The following is a 17,545-nucleotide window of genomic DNA, read 5'->3' as shown; positions in this document are numbered from 1 at the left end:
CGTAAAGCCTCACTTTTTCCAGATGGAACTTGTCTGATCTGGTTTAATCCTTCTTGTCCTACAGAACAGGGGTAAGGAAGGCTGCGTTGAGCTATGCTATACTACTAACACCAAAATGTTTATTTTTCCTCTTGTTGGATTAATATGTTCAAGCTAGATTAATGCATTCACGCATGTTAAGCCCCGTTGCACACAACATCATGTGAGCGCAACACACAGAATGTCTTTCTTGCTACACACAACTCGTATTTGGGACAGATGTGTAGCCTAACCCTTCCGTACTGAATGCACCCTTGATACAACTTGTAAATTCAATAAGCTTTTTTTCAAAGTCAGACTTAGTCACTCCTCTCATTTAGAAGGAGTGAGGAGAGGAAATTCCATGGGTTTGTGGCTCTGGTTCAACACAAACATTAAGGTATGTGAGGTTTTACTCAACAGCTGAAAAAAACGTTGAAAACTAAAAACTGTGCTGTGATGAGATGAGCAGACCATCCACTTTGGATATGCAGCCTCATATATGGGGGCTCCACCCAATGAAAAGTGTTAACTCGGCATAGCAGAGAATGGTGGGTTGAACCTCCAATAAAAAAGACAGCACATCCTTCCTTGATATCCTGAAAGTCCGCCCATTGTAACTACTCTAGGAGTCCTTCCTTCCAGGCAGCTGTGCGCTGCAGTAGCTTTGTCCTGGGTACTGTGCTTCTCCTGTTAAGTTTCATTGGAGCTCCTGTTTGGTTGCTGTGATCATCTCGTATGTTCTGGGGAATCGATGGTTTACCCAGATTGCATTCATCTTTATGTAGGGCTACTGGCCTACTACACCCACTACTAACGAACTACACTGCACATCATCTACGGTGCCTTCGGAAAGTATTCAGACCCCTTGACTTTGTCCACATTTTGTTACGTTACAGCCTTATTCTAAAATATATATTTTTTTATTCACTCATCAATCTATACACAATACCCCATAATGACAAAGCAAAAACATTATTAAACCCTGAAAACTCACATTTACATAAGTATTCTGACCCTTTACTAAATACTTTGAAGCACCTTTGGCAGTGATTACAGCCTCAAGTCTTCTTGGGTATGACACTACAAGCTTGGCACACCTGTATTTGAGGAGTTTCTCCCATTCTTCTCTGCAGATCCTCTCAAGCTTTGTCAGGTTGGATGGGGAGCTTCTCTGCGCAGCTATTTTCAGGTCTCTCCAGAGATGTTTGATTGGGTTCAAGTTCGGGCTCTGGCTGGGCCACTCAAGGACATTCAGAGACTTGTCCCGAAGCCACTCCTGCGTTGTCTTGGCTGTGTGCTTAGGGTCGTTGTCCTGTTGGAAGGTGAACCTTCACCCCAGTCTGAGGTTCTGAGCGCTCTGAAGCAGGTTTTCATCAAGGATCTCTCTTTGCTCCTTTCATCTTCCCCTCGATCCTGACTAGCCTCCCAGTCTCTGCCGCTGAAAAACATCCCCAGAGCATGATGCTGCCCCCACCATGCTTCATCGTAGGGATGGTGCCAGGTTTCCTCCAGACATGCCAAATATGCAGGCCAAAGAGTTCAATCTTGGTTTCATCAGACCAGAGAATCTTATTTCTCATGGTCTGAGAGTCTTTAGGTGCCTTTTGGCAAACTCCAAGTGGGCTGTCATGTGCCTTTTACGGAGGAGTGGCTTCCGTCTGGCCACTCTACCATAAAGGCTTGATTGGTGGAGTGCTGCAGAGATGGTTGTCCTTCTGGAAGTTTCTCCCATCTCCACAAAGGAACATCGGGTTCTTGGTCACCTCCCTGACCAAGGCCCTTCTCCCACGATTGCTCAGTTTGGCCGGGCGGGCAGCTCGCTTTGTCATTATTGGGTATTGTGTGTAGATTAATGAGGAAGGCTGTAACGTAAGAAAATATGGAAAAAGTCAAGGGGTCTGAATACTTTCTGAATGCACTGTATATCTGTCCTCAGTGTTCCATGCTCCACAGGCTATGTGTATAATTTAGACTGCCAGAGGACTCTTGCGCCAGTTAAAATTTAAAGGCATGCCTGTATAAACTACCAAACAGAATGGCCAGTATCATTGCTTGGCACTACTGCTAACAATATTCACATGGAGCGTTTTATTTTTTGCCTTTAAAAAACATGCATAAAAACCTTGGCGTTTCTGAGAATATTTGTGTTCAACATAACTGAGTGGGATGTGTTGTGTACCGTCCCTACTTAAGATAATGTAATTGCTTATTTAACCCAGTTGATGGTTTGCACTGTTACATAGGCATATTAGTCTATATTGGATTGACTTTAGATATGGTTTGATATAAAATAATGTGAACTCCTACAAAATCCCTATTTCCTTTTCCACAAATATTAGAAGTATCCTGGATGTTGAGAAGAATACGGTCTCCGAGGACACTGTGAAGCTTCAATCACACTATATGTTCTGCACAGCATAGGTGGATTTATGGAGACTTAGACCAGAAGGCAGTCTACTGACTGCTGAAGAGTGTGTGAACATTAGAATCAAGGTGTTGTCTGTCTCGTACACCTTGCTAGTTGCTTGATTGCATAACATAGGTGACTCCTCGCATCTGGCTCTGAAATAGGGGATCGCCCAGTACTGAAATAGGGGATCGCCCAGTACTGAAATAGGGGATCGCCCAGTACTGAAAAAGGGGATCGCCCAGTACTGAAATAGGGGATCGCCCAGTACTGAAATAGGGGATCGCCCAGTACTGAAAAAGGGGATCGCCCAGTACAAAAACAATACTCAAACCTGCCTGTGTCTTGGAACTGGCCGACTCAACTGTTGAACTCCCTGTGATCAAATACTTTCTCATCTTCTAAATAATGGTTTTGTTTATCTAACAAGCTCTTTTGTTCTCATAATGTAATACTGTTCCTTCCCACCAACTCTCTTCCCTTTCAATCCCTGAAAAGTTAAGACATGAAACAGAGGCCGTCATCGCTGCTGGTCAGTATTGGAGTCAGTCCAAGGTCAGTCCATTAGTCCAGCTGAACCCTCCTGCCCCTGAACCATGTTGCCCCACTGCGTCGTGCGTACTCAGTTGTGTTCTCTCCTTTTCTAGAGGATGTTCCTCTGTGGAAGCAGAGCTGTGTGACTGGGGTTGGTCACATGGTCAGACCCTGGGAGGTTATGGTTCATAGGCTAGCTGTGACAACAACCCCAGGCTGCATTCTCCCCAGAATGCTCTCTGTTGGTCACAAGAACAAGTAGTACTCCTTCCCATGGTCTACTCTATACAGATCCCCAGTCTCTCTCTTATTATCCCCTAGTCTTAATCGACTGTGTGTGATGTGTCTGTGTGTTTGTGTTGTAGATGTCTTTGTATTGGTGGTGGGGGTGGGGGTTTTCAGTCACACATTGTCTCCCTTGGTATTGGTAGTGGGGGGTTTCAGTCACACATTGTCTCCCTTGGTATTGGTAGTGGGGGGTTTCAGTCACACATTGTCTCCCTTGGTATTGGTGGTGGGGGGTTTCAGTCACACATTGTCTCCCTTGGTATTGGTGGTGGGGGGTTTCAGTCACACATTGTCTCCCTTGGTATTGGTGGTGGGGGGTTTCAGTCACACATTGTCTCCCTTGGTATTGGTGGTGGGGGTTTCAGTCACACATTGTCTCCCTTGGTATTGGTGGTGGGGGGTTTCAGTCACACATTGTCTCCCTTGGTATTGGTGGTGGGGGTTTCAGTCACACATTGTCTCCCTTGGTATTGGTGGTGGGGGGTTTCAGTCACACATTGTCACCCTTGGTATTGGTGGTGGGGGGTTTCAGTCACACATTGTCTCCCTTGGTATTGGTGGTGGGGGTTTCAGTCACACATTGTCTCCCTTGGTATTGGTGGTGGGGGGTTTCAGTCACACATTGTCTCCCTTGGTATTGGTGGTGGGGGTTTCAGTCACACATTGTCTCCCTTGGTATTGGTGGTGGGGGTTTCAGTCACACATTGTCTCCCTTGGTATTGGTGGTGGGGGTTTCAGTCACACATTGTCTCCCTTGGTATTGGTGGTGGGGGGTTTCAGTCACACATTGTCTCCCTTGGTATTGGTGGTGGGGGGTTTCAGTCACACATTGTCACCCTTGGTATTGGTGGTGGGGGGTTTCAGTCACACATTGTCACCCTTGGTATTGGTGGTGGGGGTTTTCAGTCTGTATCTCTGAAGTGTTATTTCTCTGTGAAGCAGGTAACATTTACTCAGAGATACAGAGGAAATGAAGAGGCAGATTGGATCTCTTTCTCTCTCAATTCAAAGGGCTGACAAACATTGTGGAATGTTTCAACTCACTAAAATAATACTTACAATGTTTATATAATATATTTAGGTCAGTAAAGTTACTACTAGACAACACATTGTCTGAGAAACTGAACTTTTTCTCAGGTGCTTTCTGTTAGAGTAGTTATGAAAACTGTTATGAAAACCATTCTAACAGAAAACACCTGAGAGAAGCGTCAGTTTCTCAGACAATGTGTTGTCTAGTAGTAACTTTAGCTAGTCTGGAGTGGGCCTGTCTGTTGTACTGTTTGGTACAAGCGTTGTCAGGGGAACAGGGAAGCCAGTTGGAATGTATGTTTATTTATAACTGTCAAGGGTTTGTAAATGGTTGAAATAAACAAATTAAACTAATGTAATCAAATGTTTTTGTGGCACTGAGAAAGACCTGCAGTTAGGAGTTCAACATATGATATTCTCACAGCTGGAATAATGAAGTTGCCATGTGTTTATTGATTATTGAAGAATATTTCAGATACAGAAGGCACATGTTTTTTCTCACACAAGGAACATTCTGTTCTTATTGAACAACAATGACGTGGATGGGGTAGTCTCAGGCTGAGTTGAATAGCTTCAAGATATTGGGACAGGGCCTTGGACTTCAGCAGGGATGTAACTGTAGATGTTACGTAACAGCAGACACAGGAGGCTCCCAGCAGCTTATGTCACACCAGGAAGCGGAGTCCAGTACGCACTGCAGCTGCTTATTCCCATGAGACAGTACTGCCTTTGAATTTTCTCAGCTGGGTTTATATTTATTCTCTGACTCCCTCAGGTATTTGTACTACACTGCTGGGTGTAAAGATTACACGTTTTAGTATTGTAACTTCTAATCCTTTCGTTCACTGTTTCTGTTGGGTGTTCCTTGTTCTTATAATCATCACATCCAGACTTAAGATAATGTGGAAATAAACAAGTCAATCCTAAGATATTATATTTGAGAATTCTTCATTATGACCGCCCCCGAGACATGGATATAGATTTTGACAAACATAGCCGCTCTGAGCACATCAGGTTCTTGACAGAGTTGGCAGGAAGCCATATAGGCAGAGGAGGTAATTACCTTATTAACGGAGTAACTCGTTTTGCATGTGCGGTCGAAATCCAAATTGCCTCCACATCCTGTTTAGCCATTCCGTGGGGCCAGAGGTTGAGACTAGCTGTCACTGACCGCTGATGGCTTCCTCCTGCTGGGTCGTCATGGCGTGTCTGAGGCTATCCTGCTGGGAGCTCCAGACCAGCGCTAGCTCCAGCCCCAGGCAGCCCCCTCCAGTAATCTGCCCCAGGCACAGGCTGCTTATCTCAGCCTCATCCTGTGACATGACAGGGCGGTGTCACTGAGGGCATTGTAGTAGAGAGAGATTGGTAGGCTGAGACCATCCCTGATCTCTCCTTATATAGAGAGCGGGGTTATGGATGTGGTTGTTGCCCTCAGTGGAGACGCACACAGCTGAGTTACAGTAAATAGGGATGAATGAAATACAGTCCCTGATTGAATCTACATTGTACTCAGCCCAAACTGACTGTGGTCTCATTATTAGTTGCCCAAATCCCTGCAAGGCTTCCCTCTATAAGAGAGTTAATTATCTCTCCCTTTGCTCCATAGTCAATGGCTCTCTCCCTCTGCTCCATAGTCAATGGCTCTCTCCCTCTGCTCCATAGTCAATGGCTCTCTCCCTCTGCTCCATAGTCAATGGCTCTCTCCCTCTGCTCCATAGTCAATGGCTCTCTCCCTCTGCTCCATAGTCAATGGCTCTCTCCCTCTGCTCCATAGTCAATGGCTCTCTCCCTCTGCTCCATAGTCAATGGCTATGATTTGTACCCTGAGCTGACAAGGTACTGACAAGGTACAAATCCGTCGTTCTCCTCCTGAACAAGGCAGTTACCCCACTGTTCCTAGGCCGTCATTGTAAATAAGAATTTGTTCTCAACTGCCTTGCCTAGTTAAATAAAGGTTTTTAAAAAATGACTCTCTCCCTCTGCTCCTTAGTCAATGACTCTCTCCCTCCCAGCAGTGACTGCAGTATCATGGCCTCTGGACCATCAGATGTGTTGACCAACCAGGATCCAGCAGACACCACCGAAGAGTGCACAGGTAAACCCATACTTTAACTGATTGCTAGCCCTTTAAAGGGGCTCTTCACTTTTTTCTGGTCATGGAACTCTGTCTGTCTGTGGTAGTGCTATGGTCAATGTGTGACAGCAGATCCTATCTGATCAGATTTACAGTATCTAATCTGTGGATCTATGCCTCCCCTGAAGATTTGTGTCTGAGAAGCCTTGTGGTTCATTGCAAGTTGAAGTGAGATGATTTTATCATGATGAGAATCCCTCCACAAGATTCATGGTAAAGTATCAGTGTTTCTTCTAGACCAGTGTGTTATTATCTCTTTATTGCAGAGAGCACTGGGCTTCAGGGAGGATCAGGTCAAGCTTAAGAAGGATATTTTCTTACAGTTTTATTGGCAGGAAATGAAGTACAGAAAATATATCTCATCAGCTCCCATAAGAACATATTTTCCCACTCTCTGTCTGCCAACCCTTCCCCCTGCTGTGATGCGCTCTGGGAACAAGGAAGTCAGGATCTGCAAGGTCAGGCTGGGAACCGTCTCTTCAGGAATAGCTCCCACTGACATGTGGAATAATCTACTCTATCAGATTGAATTTCTAAAGCGGAGCACGGAGGGCGAAGTCCATTAAAATAAATAATTTGTCAATGGCTGGTGGTGTGCTGGCTGGCGGTGGGCCTGGGGATAATTTGGAATACCCTGATGGGTGGCTGCCCCATGGCAGTATCCTCGTGGTGACCTGGGAGGGTAGTGGGGGACAGGGGGGAATATTCCAAGGAGTTAATCTTCAATCAAGATAGTAGTTCTTTGTGTACTACAGACTAGGTCTTGGTCATGACTCTTCCCAAGATTTTTTGATTTATAATACACAGTTTATTAGGTACAACCATCTAATACTCCCGAGTGGCTCAGCGGTCTACGGTACTGCCTCTCAGTGCTTGAGTCGTCACTACTGACACCCTGATTCAAATCCAGGCTGTATCACAACCGGCTGTGATTGGGAGTCCCATAGGGTGGCGCACAATTGGCCCAGCGTCGTCCAGGTTTGGCCGGTGTAGGCCGTCATTGTAAATAAGAATTTGTTCTTAAATTATTTGGTATAGGGGGCAGCATTTTCACTTTTGGATGAATTTCGTGCCCATAGGGAACTGCCTCCTACTCTGTCCCACATGCTAATATATGCATAGTATTATTACTATTGGATAGAAAACACTCTGCAGTTTCTAAAACTGTTTGAATGATGTCTGTGAGTATAACAGAACTCATATGGCAGGCAAAAACCTGAGAAAAAATCCAAACAGGAAGTGAAAAATCTGAGAGTGCTCGTTGTTAAAGTCATCGCCTATTCAATTCCCTGTAATATATGGATCTGTTTGCACTTCATACGCCTTCCACTAGATGTCAACAGTCAGTAGAACGTGGAATGAAGCTTATGCTGTGTTGTGGGACCGGATGGGAGGGGAATGAGTCAGTGGTCTGGCAGATTTGCCAGTTCTTGGTCGCGCGCTTTCCTCATTATATCGTCTTGCGTTACATTACTTATAGAGTCGAAAAGAATTCTCCAGTTGGAACCTTATTGGATATAAATGATAACAACATCCTGAAGATTAATTCTCTACTTACTTTGACCAGTTTATTCGACCTGGAATATAACTTTTTGAAGTTTTTGTCTGACGTTTGCCTGCATCTGCGCGAGCGTTTGGACATGTGCACTACACATGCTAGTAAAATTAGCTAATTGGACATAAGTAATGGACATTATCGAACAAAACAATGATTTATTGTGGAACTAGGATTCCTGGCACTGCATTCTGATGAAGATAATCAAAGGTAAGGGAATATCTATGATGTAATTTCGTATTTCTGTTGACTCCAACATGGCGGAGAAATGTTGTTACTGTCTGAGCGCCGTCTCAGATTATTGCATGGTGTGCTTTTTACGTACATTTTTTTTTTTTAATCTGACACAGCGGTTGCATTAGGAACAAGTGTATCTTTAATCATATGTAAAACATGTATCTTTCATCAAAGTTTATGATGAGTATTTCTGTTATTTGACGTGGCTCTCTGTAATTACTCCGGATATTTTGGAGGCATTTCTGAACATGGCGCCAATGTAAACCGAGATTTGTGGATATAAATATGCACATTATCGAACAAAACATAAATGTATTGTGTAACATGATGTCATATGAGTGTCATCTGATGAAGATGTTCAAAGATTAGTGATTAATTTTATCTCTATTTCTGGTTTTTGTTACTACTATCTATTGCTGGGAACATGGCTATGTTTTTCTGTGGCTATGTACTGAGCTAACATAATTGTTTGGTGTGCTTTCCCCTTAAATCCTTTTTGGAATCAGACATGTTGGCTGGATTCACAACATGTGTAGCTTTAATTTGGTGTCTTTCATGTGTGATTTCATGAAAGATTGATTTTTATAGTAATATATTTGAATTTGGCGCGCTACATTTTTTCTGGATTTTGGCCAAGTGGGACGCTACCGTCCCAGCTATCCTAGAGAGGTGTTTAACTGACTTGCCTAGTTAAATAAAGGTTCAATAAATAAAATATTTTCTTCATAAAAGTTCCGCGTCGGACCCCACTTTGCCTCCAGAACAGGCTGAATTCTTCAGGGAATACATTTTATAAGGTGTCGGAAACGTTAGTTGCTGAATTGGTATCAAGGGACCTAACGTGTCCCAGGAAAATATTCCCCACACCAGTATACCACCGCCACCAGCCTGTACGAGGCAGGATGGGTCCATGGACTCATGCTGCTTACACCAAATCCTGACTCTGCCATCAGCATGACGCAACAGGAACCGGAATTTTGTCGAACCAGGCAATGTTTTTCCACTCCTCAATTGTCCAGTGTTGGTGATTGCGTACCCACTGGAGACACTTCTTGTTTTTAGCTGATAGGAGTGGAACCTAGTGTGGTCGTCCTCGGGTAATAGCCGATCCGTGACAAGGACTGACGAATTGTGCGTTCCGAGATGCCGTTCCTACACACCACTGTTGTACTGCATCATTATTTGTTTGTTTGTGGTCTGCCTGTTAGCTTACATGATTCTTTCCATTCTCCTTCCACCTCTCTCATCAACAAGCTTTTTTTTTGTCGCACCTGCTCGGTAAACACTAGACACTTTCGTGCTTGAAAAGTCCAGGCACCGACGATCATACCACGCTCAGTTGCTTAGGTCACTCGTTTTTCCCATTCTAACGTTCAATCGACCAGTAACTGAATGCCTCGATGTCTGTCTACCTGCTTTATATAGCAAGCCACGGCCACGTGACTCACTGTCTGTAGGAGCAATACATTTTCATGAACTGGGTGGTGTACCTAACAATAAACTGAGTAGTGAGTGTATATTATAGTAATATGTCAATTAGCAGACGCCTTTATCCAAAGTGACTTAGTCATGTGTGCATACATTTTCCGTATGGGTGGTCCCGGGAATAGACCACCTACCCTGGCGTTACAAGCGCCATGCTATACCAACTGAGCTACAAAGGACCACGTTTACCTGGGATAACAGTTTGTAATAGGTTTAACATCAGCTCAAGGGGAGTAAGTTGTGGTTGGGTACGGCATTGCTCTCCAGATCAACAAGGAAATTCAGTGGGTCAGAAAGTTTCTGTTTCTGACTGTTTATCTCCTGGTCATGCATCTCCTTCATGTGTCCCATCTAGGCCTACATGTTGCCTGTTTGACAAAAAGACCCTCTCTGGACAAAATGTCTTCATGTTTACATTTTCAGCTATATGTACAGTATGCATCCAAAATATCTAGTACCTCTCCTATTGGGATGAAGTTTTCCATGAACTTTTCCAGCCATACTGAATGGGCCAGTTTTAAAGTGTGTGATCATACCAGCTCTAGGCCTTGTCTACAGTTGGATCTCAAGTGTTTTCCAGAGCATGTGAGCCAGTCACGGGATAGTGTGGCTTTATATATAAATAGTCTCTCACTAGCAAGCTTCAATCCTCCAAGCAGCACTCACTCTTTAATCAGACGATTGCATTCCTGGCTGCTGAAGGTCTCCATCCGAGGATTGTTCACGTTGCAGTCATCCCCTCCCAAATATTGGCTACAGTTCTATGGATCCAACTAACTTGACCTTCTCTTTTAAGAATTGGCCATTCTGCTTTGTTTCTGGTTATGCTGCTACTTTGGCGTAATCGACATATTGTTTCTAAAATAGCTTGATGTGTTGTATTCATGAGCTGTAGGCACCACCCATATCACCCAGCAAATGTCTCAGATCTTGGCCTGCTATTATTCTCAACAAAGGGAGAGGGAGTTTACACTCACACAAAAAACACTTGAAGTAGTTAAAAAGAGGTGTTGAGAATTTCCACTGTGGTGCTAATGTCAATGGAACAGTGGGAGTATTTTTACTATCTCATTAATGCTACCTGGGTTTATGACCAGCAGGGTAACTACTCTCACTTGAGTTCACATGAGGGAATAGTTACATTTCAAATAATGATTGAGGTTCGTTACAAAGCTTTCAGTTAGGTGGTCTTATTTGTTCAGTAGTAGAAAGATGTGAAGGAAAATGGTGAAAAAGAATATGATTAAAAACTGGTGAAAACTGGTAGTGAAGGAATAGGTCCCATTTGTTAACTGGAGATGAATAACCTCTGCCATGCTCTATTCTTGATGTGATCTTCAATGTAGGCAAGAAGAAGTCCAAGTTCCAGACCTTCAAGAACTTATTTTCTAAGAAGAAGCGAAAGGAGGCCGCTGCTCCTGCCGGGGGGGACAGTGGGTTGAAGTGTAGCCAGTCTAGTGACAATGTCAACGCCCCCGAACCTGCACTTCTCATCCTCTCTGAGAAAGACGAGGGCTCTGGGTAAGATGATTTTCTTTTCACAATACAGGCAATTTAATTTTATTCCCAAGGAACAAATGCGTCATTGAATTTCTACCGAGTAGTGTGAAGTCTCCTCTACATACGTTTACAACTTTAAAGGTACATATTTGTCCTAATTTAGAGTGGACTGCTGGAAATTAACGTTCTGCCTACAACTTAGTCACCTGAATAATAAACCCAGTCTTCTCCGCTCATTCTAGATCTTAGTGAATTTTTATTCATTAAGCATGCAGCCTTATAGGCTACCTGCTGCAGATTTCTTCCCCAGGGTCTGCGTCCCAAATGGCTCTCTATTTGGTACACTACGTTTGACCAGGGTCCATAGGGTTCTGGTCAAATGTAGTGCACCATACAGGGAGTAGGGTGCCATTTGGGACACCGGCAGGGCTAGGGACTTGTCATTTCTGCTCCTTAGGTTTTTCTACAAACTTTATTAGACTTAGTCCTACATGATTGAATGGAGATGACCCAGCCACTGCCTAACTGCCACTGCCTAGAGGCGCAAATGTTCTGATCTGTCATCTTTTCTATTTCTTTCCTTCAAAGGTCAAAAATAAATATGGGTAATAAGGCTCTGTCACATGACAGTGTCTTTGTCTCTGAATCTCCTTTGTCAGAGGTGACTGAGGGTCTGGGAGTCTCTCAGGACAGCATCCATGGGAAAGTCAAGTCTCTACAGGTGGGTAGTAGAGCCTCTGTCCTATTCCTCCATACTGGGACTGGCTGCAATATGACCTATTGTAGCTATGGTCCTATACTTTACTATCTCCGACATTCAGGTGTCTTCATCGGTATTAGCGTTGCCACTCCGTCTGTAGGACCTGGGGATAAAATTAGCCCGTCTGGTCATAAGCCGGTTAGATTGGGCGCTAGCTAGCCAAGGCTCATCCTTAGTTGTCACCTGTTCTAGACAGCATCCCACCGAAGGTCAGAGTGTACATACAGAAGCACAATACAGCTAGTGTTGGCTAGGCACAACAACATGCTAGAACAAGGAGGAGATAATCGAGAGAGAGACTTGGCTGGTGTTGTTCAGTCATTTTGGAGAAGGATAGGGATTCTAAAGCCTTGGAGGAAACAGACCTGAGACTGTGTCCTAGGGAGCAGCTGAGCTCATACTAATAGAGTTTTTGTTCAGTTTGTGTGTCTGTGGTACCGCTTTCTTTCACCACACACAGTCTATTTCTCAGCTAGAGTGAACCTATTACTTCTTTAACTCACTTTCACTTATCATTCCACTTTGAGAAGAGTTCTCTACCACTGGGTTGGATAGCATGGTCTTGGAGAACACTTGGTCTGACAGGAAAAGCCACTCTGCTTAGTACACTAATCCTGCACACACATCATGATAGCCACTCCCTATGAACACATAAAAATACTGAAAAAACTTGAAAATAGCTGATAGGAGGGGCTGATAAGTATGTTATTCCCCTGCAGCTCCAGCTGAAACAATCAGGCTCTCCTCCGTCTCTGTTGAAACAGGTCATCAGGCTAGGATCTCCTCCGTCTCTGTTGAAACAGGTCATCAGGCTAGGCTCTCCTCCGTCTCTGTTGAAACAGGTCATCAGGCTAGGCTCTCCTCCGTCTCTGTTGAAACAGGTCATCAGGCTAGGCTCTCCTCCGTCTCTGTTGAAACAGGTCATCAGGCTAGGATCTCCTCCGTCTCTGTTGAAACAGGTCATCAGGCTAGGCTCTCCTCCGTCTCTGTTGAAACAGGTCATCAGGCTAGGCTCTCCTCCGTCTCTGATGAAACAGGTCATCAGGCGAGGCTCTCCTCCGTCTCTGTTGAAACAGGTCGTCAGGCGAGGTTCTCCTCCGTCTCTGTTGAAACAGGTCATCAGGCGAGGGTCTCCTCCTTCTCTGTTGAAACAGGTCATCAGGCTAGGCTCTCCTCCGTCTCTGTGTGTGAAGAAGATGGATGACGCAGGGACTCTTTCAGAGGATGACGGCCTGCCCTGCAGCCCACCAGAGTACTCCACCCTGCACACTGTCCTGGCTGGGGTGTCCCACAGGGTACGCATCATTATGCAGTCAGGACTGGCATAGTATTCATGGGGTCTGTGGGGTCAACTTCATGTTAGCGATCATTGCACCAGATTAGCTACGTAGCTAATTCCTGTCTTCAGTCCCTATTATAATTGTGTGGTATGTACTACGTGACTGCAGTCACACAATTCCTGGCACATACAATAGATATACAATACATACCACACATTCATGCTTCATGAAAGCTACCAAGAGGATGACGCCATGCAGTCATGCTTACTTATACAGCACAGGAGGCTGGTGAGGGGAGGATGGCTCATAATAATGCCTGGAATGCAGTGAATGGTATTAAAACATATGGAAACCATGTGTTTGATACCATTCCAGGAATTCCGTTCCAGCCATTACAATGAGCCCGTCCTCCCCAATTAAGGTAAGGTGCCCCCAGCCACATGTGGTCTACAGATCTATTACTGCCAATCACCCTTTTTCTAACTGCGTTGTCTCTCATCCCATCTGTCTCTAATTCCAGTCTTCCAAACCGGTGCAGAGGAACAGCTCCCTGAGTCTGGAAGGGACCGACAGTGATGAAGACCAGGTAATAACCAGTTATCCATGTCTCTAGTTTATTACTTTGTTATGCGCTTCCTGTTCAGTGGACACGGTGAACAATCCTCCTGATCATTTGATCACCATGACCAATCAGAAGATGAGTGGGTTATTTTGTCATTTGATTTTAAGAATAATAAATTAATGTCCTCCAGACGAATTACATGAGTTGATGTCTCAGAGCACATCTTTCTTTTGATAAAGTATGAAAGCTGTGTGTCTTTTGATGAGGTATGAAAGCTTTCATGTCAGATGCGGTGTTGAGCAATAGGAGTGAATCAGGATGGAGACATTGTTGAGCTTCATACATCCACAATATGTAGACCAGGGATGGGCAACTGATGGTCCGGGGTGCAATTTCGAAGTTTGGTTGTGCATCACCAGTCACTCAATTAGCCCATGTCAGCAAAAAAAAATCAGATTGGTACGTTAGTCTAGCGGCCAGCTATCTAAAGTTGTAGTAAGCATGGTCAAATTACCGACCGGGCAGGGGCCCATTGATCATCAGTTATCATATTAAAACGGCAAATCTTTGCCTCCACACTATGGCAAAATGTGTAGAATTGCACAGCTTCTATTATTTTTCTATCAATGATGGTAGACCATTTTTCTCTTCAGCTGTCTTTTCCACATAGCCATGAGTTTAACAGGAGGTCAGAAGGGAGTGGAAAACCTCCAGAGAGTACCCGACTCCATTCAGCATTTTAAAATCAAATTTTGTTTGTCACATGCTTTGTAAACAACCGGTGTAGACTAACAATAAAATGCTAACAGATCCTTCCCAACAATGCAGAGAGAAATAATATAAAAATAATAACACAAGGAATAAATCCACAATGAGTAACGATTGGCTATATACACATGGTACCAGTACCAATGGATGTACAGGGATATCAGGTAGTTGAGATAGCTATGGACATATAGGTAGGGATAAAGTCTTAACTGCTGCCTTGTGGGATGTCAGAAAGATCGGGGATAGTCCCATAGGCACATAAAACTGGACTACTATCTTACTATGTGTGATTTTCAGACACACACACACACACACACACACACACACACACACACACACACACACACACACACACACACACACACACACACACACAGATGCAGTAGTTTGTGCCTGAACCTCCAAATAGTTGTCATGTGCTTGTGTTTTGCCTTGTTTGAGATGTTTCAGCTTGACCCAGAGCTGTAACAAGCTAGAAGATGGTTTTTCAAGCCATAAGAGGGAGCGTGCTGTTGGTTTTACCTCCTCTGTGTGCAGTGAGCACCACTGAGAAGCCCAGCACAAATCTTTAGTTGAAGATGTTGACCTGACAGTAATAATGCTGCATGTCATTCTACTGCTCTGTTTCTGCAGGATGTATTGTTTAACTAGGAGAGAGGAAGGTGGGGGGGGGAGTGATTTTGTGTCTCCTGTGTGGTCTGAATTCATTCCAATGGTTTTATCTTGCATTCAGACTGTCTGCTACAAATGAGGACATAACACAACTCTCACAGGAGGCCCTGCCAAGTTGAGCTCTGGTTATAGTCTGGCTATAGAACAAACACAACATTAATTTACTATATATCTAATGATCTAACCCACTCTGCTGGTTACAATAACAAACACAACATTAATTTACTATATATCTAATGATCTAACCCACTCTGCTGGATTCAATACCCAACACAATGCATTTAATTTACTGTATATCTAATGATCTAACCCACTCTGCTGGTTACAATAACAAACACAATACATTTAATTTACTATATATCTAATGATCTAACCCACTCTGCTGGTTACAATAACAAACACGATACATTAATGTACTATATATCTAATGATCTAACCCACTCTGCTGGATACAATACCCAACACAATGCATTTCATTTACTATATATCTAATGATCTAACCCACTCTGCTGGTTACAATAACAAACACAATACATTTAATTTACTATATATCTAATGATCTAACCCACTCTGCTGGTTACAATAACAAACACGATACATTAATGTACTATATATCTAATGATCTAACCCACTCTGCTGGATACAATACCCAACACAATGCATTTAATTTACTATATATCTAATGATCGAATCCACTCTGCTGGATAAAATAACAAACACAACATGAATTTACTATATATCTAATGATCTAACCCACTCTGCTGGTTACAATAACAAACACGATACATTTAATTTACTATATATCTAATGATCTAACCCACTCTGCTGGTTACAATAACAAACACAATACATGAATTTACTATATATCTAATGATCTAACCCACTCTGCTGGTTACACAGGGCAAATACACTGTTATGCCCATAATGGGAGCAATCCTGTTTGGTAATATGTTCATGTTTGTGTTAAATCTGTATAGTATATACCAGATAGCTATTTATCCTAAGCATCCATTTTTAGTATGAAAGCAAGATCAGAGGTGGCCCATTGGCGTCTTCTTTTGAGCTCACTATTCCTCACTTTCGGATTGACAGGTTGTCATATCAGATCACTTAAAGTAAGTCAGGGTGTCACTGAAGGGTCATTCACCCTCCTGTCTCCCGTCCATCTCTTTACCTTTTAGGGTGAATTGCTGTCAGAAACAGTAGATTAGACCTACATTCCAGTGGTCTGAGAGCAGAGGCCTGTATTTGTTCAGCTAATGTATGGGGGAGCCATGCAGAAAAATGCCAGGATGTAGGTCTGCCTGGGACTTCAGTGGCTGGGTATTTTTAGCTGCTGAGTGGTCTTGATAATGGCGTCCCTGACATTGTTTATCCAGCTGTTTGGAAAGTCAGTCCTCCCTCCTGTTTGACATTGTTTCTCCAGCTGTTTAGACAGTCAGTCCTCCCTCCTGTTTGACATTGTTTCTCCAGCTGTTTAGACAGTCAGTCACCCTATGTTTGACATTGTTTATCCAGCTGTTTAGAAAGTCAGTCCTCCCTCCTGTTTGACATTGTTTCTCCAGCTGTTTAGACAGTCAGTCACCCTATGTTTGACATTGTTTCTCCAGCTGTTTAGAAAGTCAGTCCTCCCTCCTGTTTGACATTGTTTCTCCAGCTGTTTAGACAGTCAGTCACCCTCTGTTTGACATTGTTTCTCCAGCTGTTTAGACAGTCAGTCACCCTCTGTTTGACATTGTTTCTCCAGCTGTTTAGACAGTCAGTCCTCCCTCTGTTTGACATTGTTTCTCCAGCTGTTTAGAAAGTCAGTCCTCCCTCTGTTTGACATTGTTTCTCCAGCTGTTTAGACAGTCAGTCACCCTCTGTTTGACATTGTTTCTCCAGCTGTTTAGACAGTCAGTCACCCTCTGTTTGACATTGTTTCTCCAGCTGTTTAGAAAGTCAGTCCTCCCTCTGTTTGACATTGTTTCTCCAGCTGTTTAGAAAGTCAGTCCTCCCTCTGTTTGACATTGTTTCTCCAGCTGTTTAGACAGTCAGTCCTCCCTCTGTTTGACATTTTCTCCAGCTGTTTAGACAGTCAGTCCTCCCTCTGTTTGACATTTTCTCCAGCTGTTTAGACAGTCAGTCCTCCCTCTGTTTGACATTGTTTCTCCCGCTGTTTAGAAAGTCAGTCCTCCCTCTGTTTGACATTGTTTCTCCAGCTGTTTAGACAGTCAGTCACCCTCTGTTTGACATTGACTGTCTAAACAGCTGGAGAAACAATGTCAAACAGAGGGTGACTGACTGTCTAAACAGCTGGAGAAACAGTCACCC

General features: G+C 43.7%; 1 protein-coding gene and 1 long non-coding RNA gene across 7 annotated transcripts in view; one reads left to right on the top strand and one right to left on the bottom strand.

Moving 5' to 3' along the window:
• LOC139581500 (CRACD-like protein) overlaps positions 1-17,545 on the top strand; it is a 31,965-nt gene that overhangs the window by 4,683 nt on the left and 9,737 nt on the right. For 4 of the 6 annotated variants that reach the window (XR_011676244.1, XR_011676245.1, XM_071411323.1 and 1 more), the window contains exons 2-6: positions 6,292-6,374; positions 11,037-11,211; positions 11,779-11,911; positions 13,105-13,245; positions 13,751-13,816. Coding sequence is in view for 4 of the 6 variants with exons in the window: in XM_071411321.1 (XP_071267422.1) it covers positions 6,292-6,374; positions 11,037-11,211; positions 11,779-11,911; positions 13,105-13,245; positions 13,751-13,816 (598 nt within the window). In the remaining 2 variants the exon portion in view is untranslated. The remainder of the gene's footprint in view (positions 1-6,291; positions 6,375-11,036; positions 11,212-11,778; positions 11,912-13,104; positions 13,246-13,750; positions 13,817-17,545) is intronic. The other 2 variants (XM_071411324.1, XM_071411322.1) reach the window with 1 other exon arrangement.
• Positions 923-5,615, bottom strand: LOC139581501 (uncharacterized). The gene is made up of 2 exons (XR_011676246.1): positions 5,343-5,615; positions 923-1,883 (listed from the first exon to the last, which is right to left on the bottom strand). It is a non-coding gene; the product is annotated as an uncharacterized lncRNA (long non-coding RNA).

This window comes from Salvelinus alpinus, chromosome 7, assembly GCF_045679555.1.
Source record: "Salvelinus alpinus chromosome 7, SLU_Salpinus.1, whole genome shotgun sequence".
Taxonomy (NCBI): domain Eukaryota; kingdom Metazoa; phylum Chordata; class Actinopteri; order Salmoniformes; family Salmonidae; genus Salvelinus; species Salvelinus alpinus.
Note: the sequence above shows the minus strand (reverse complement) of the source record. Positions and strands in the feature narration are given on the sequence as shown.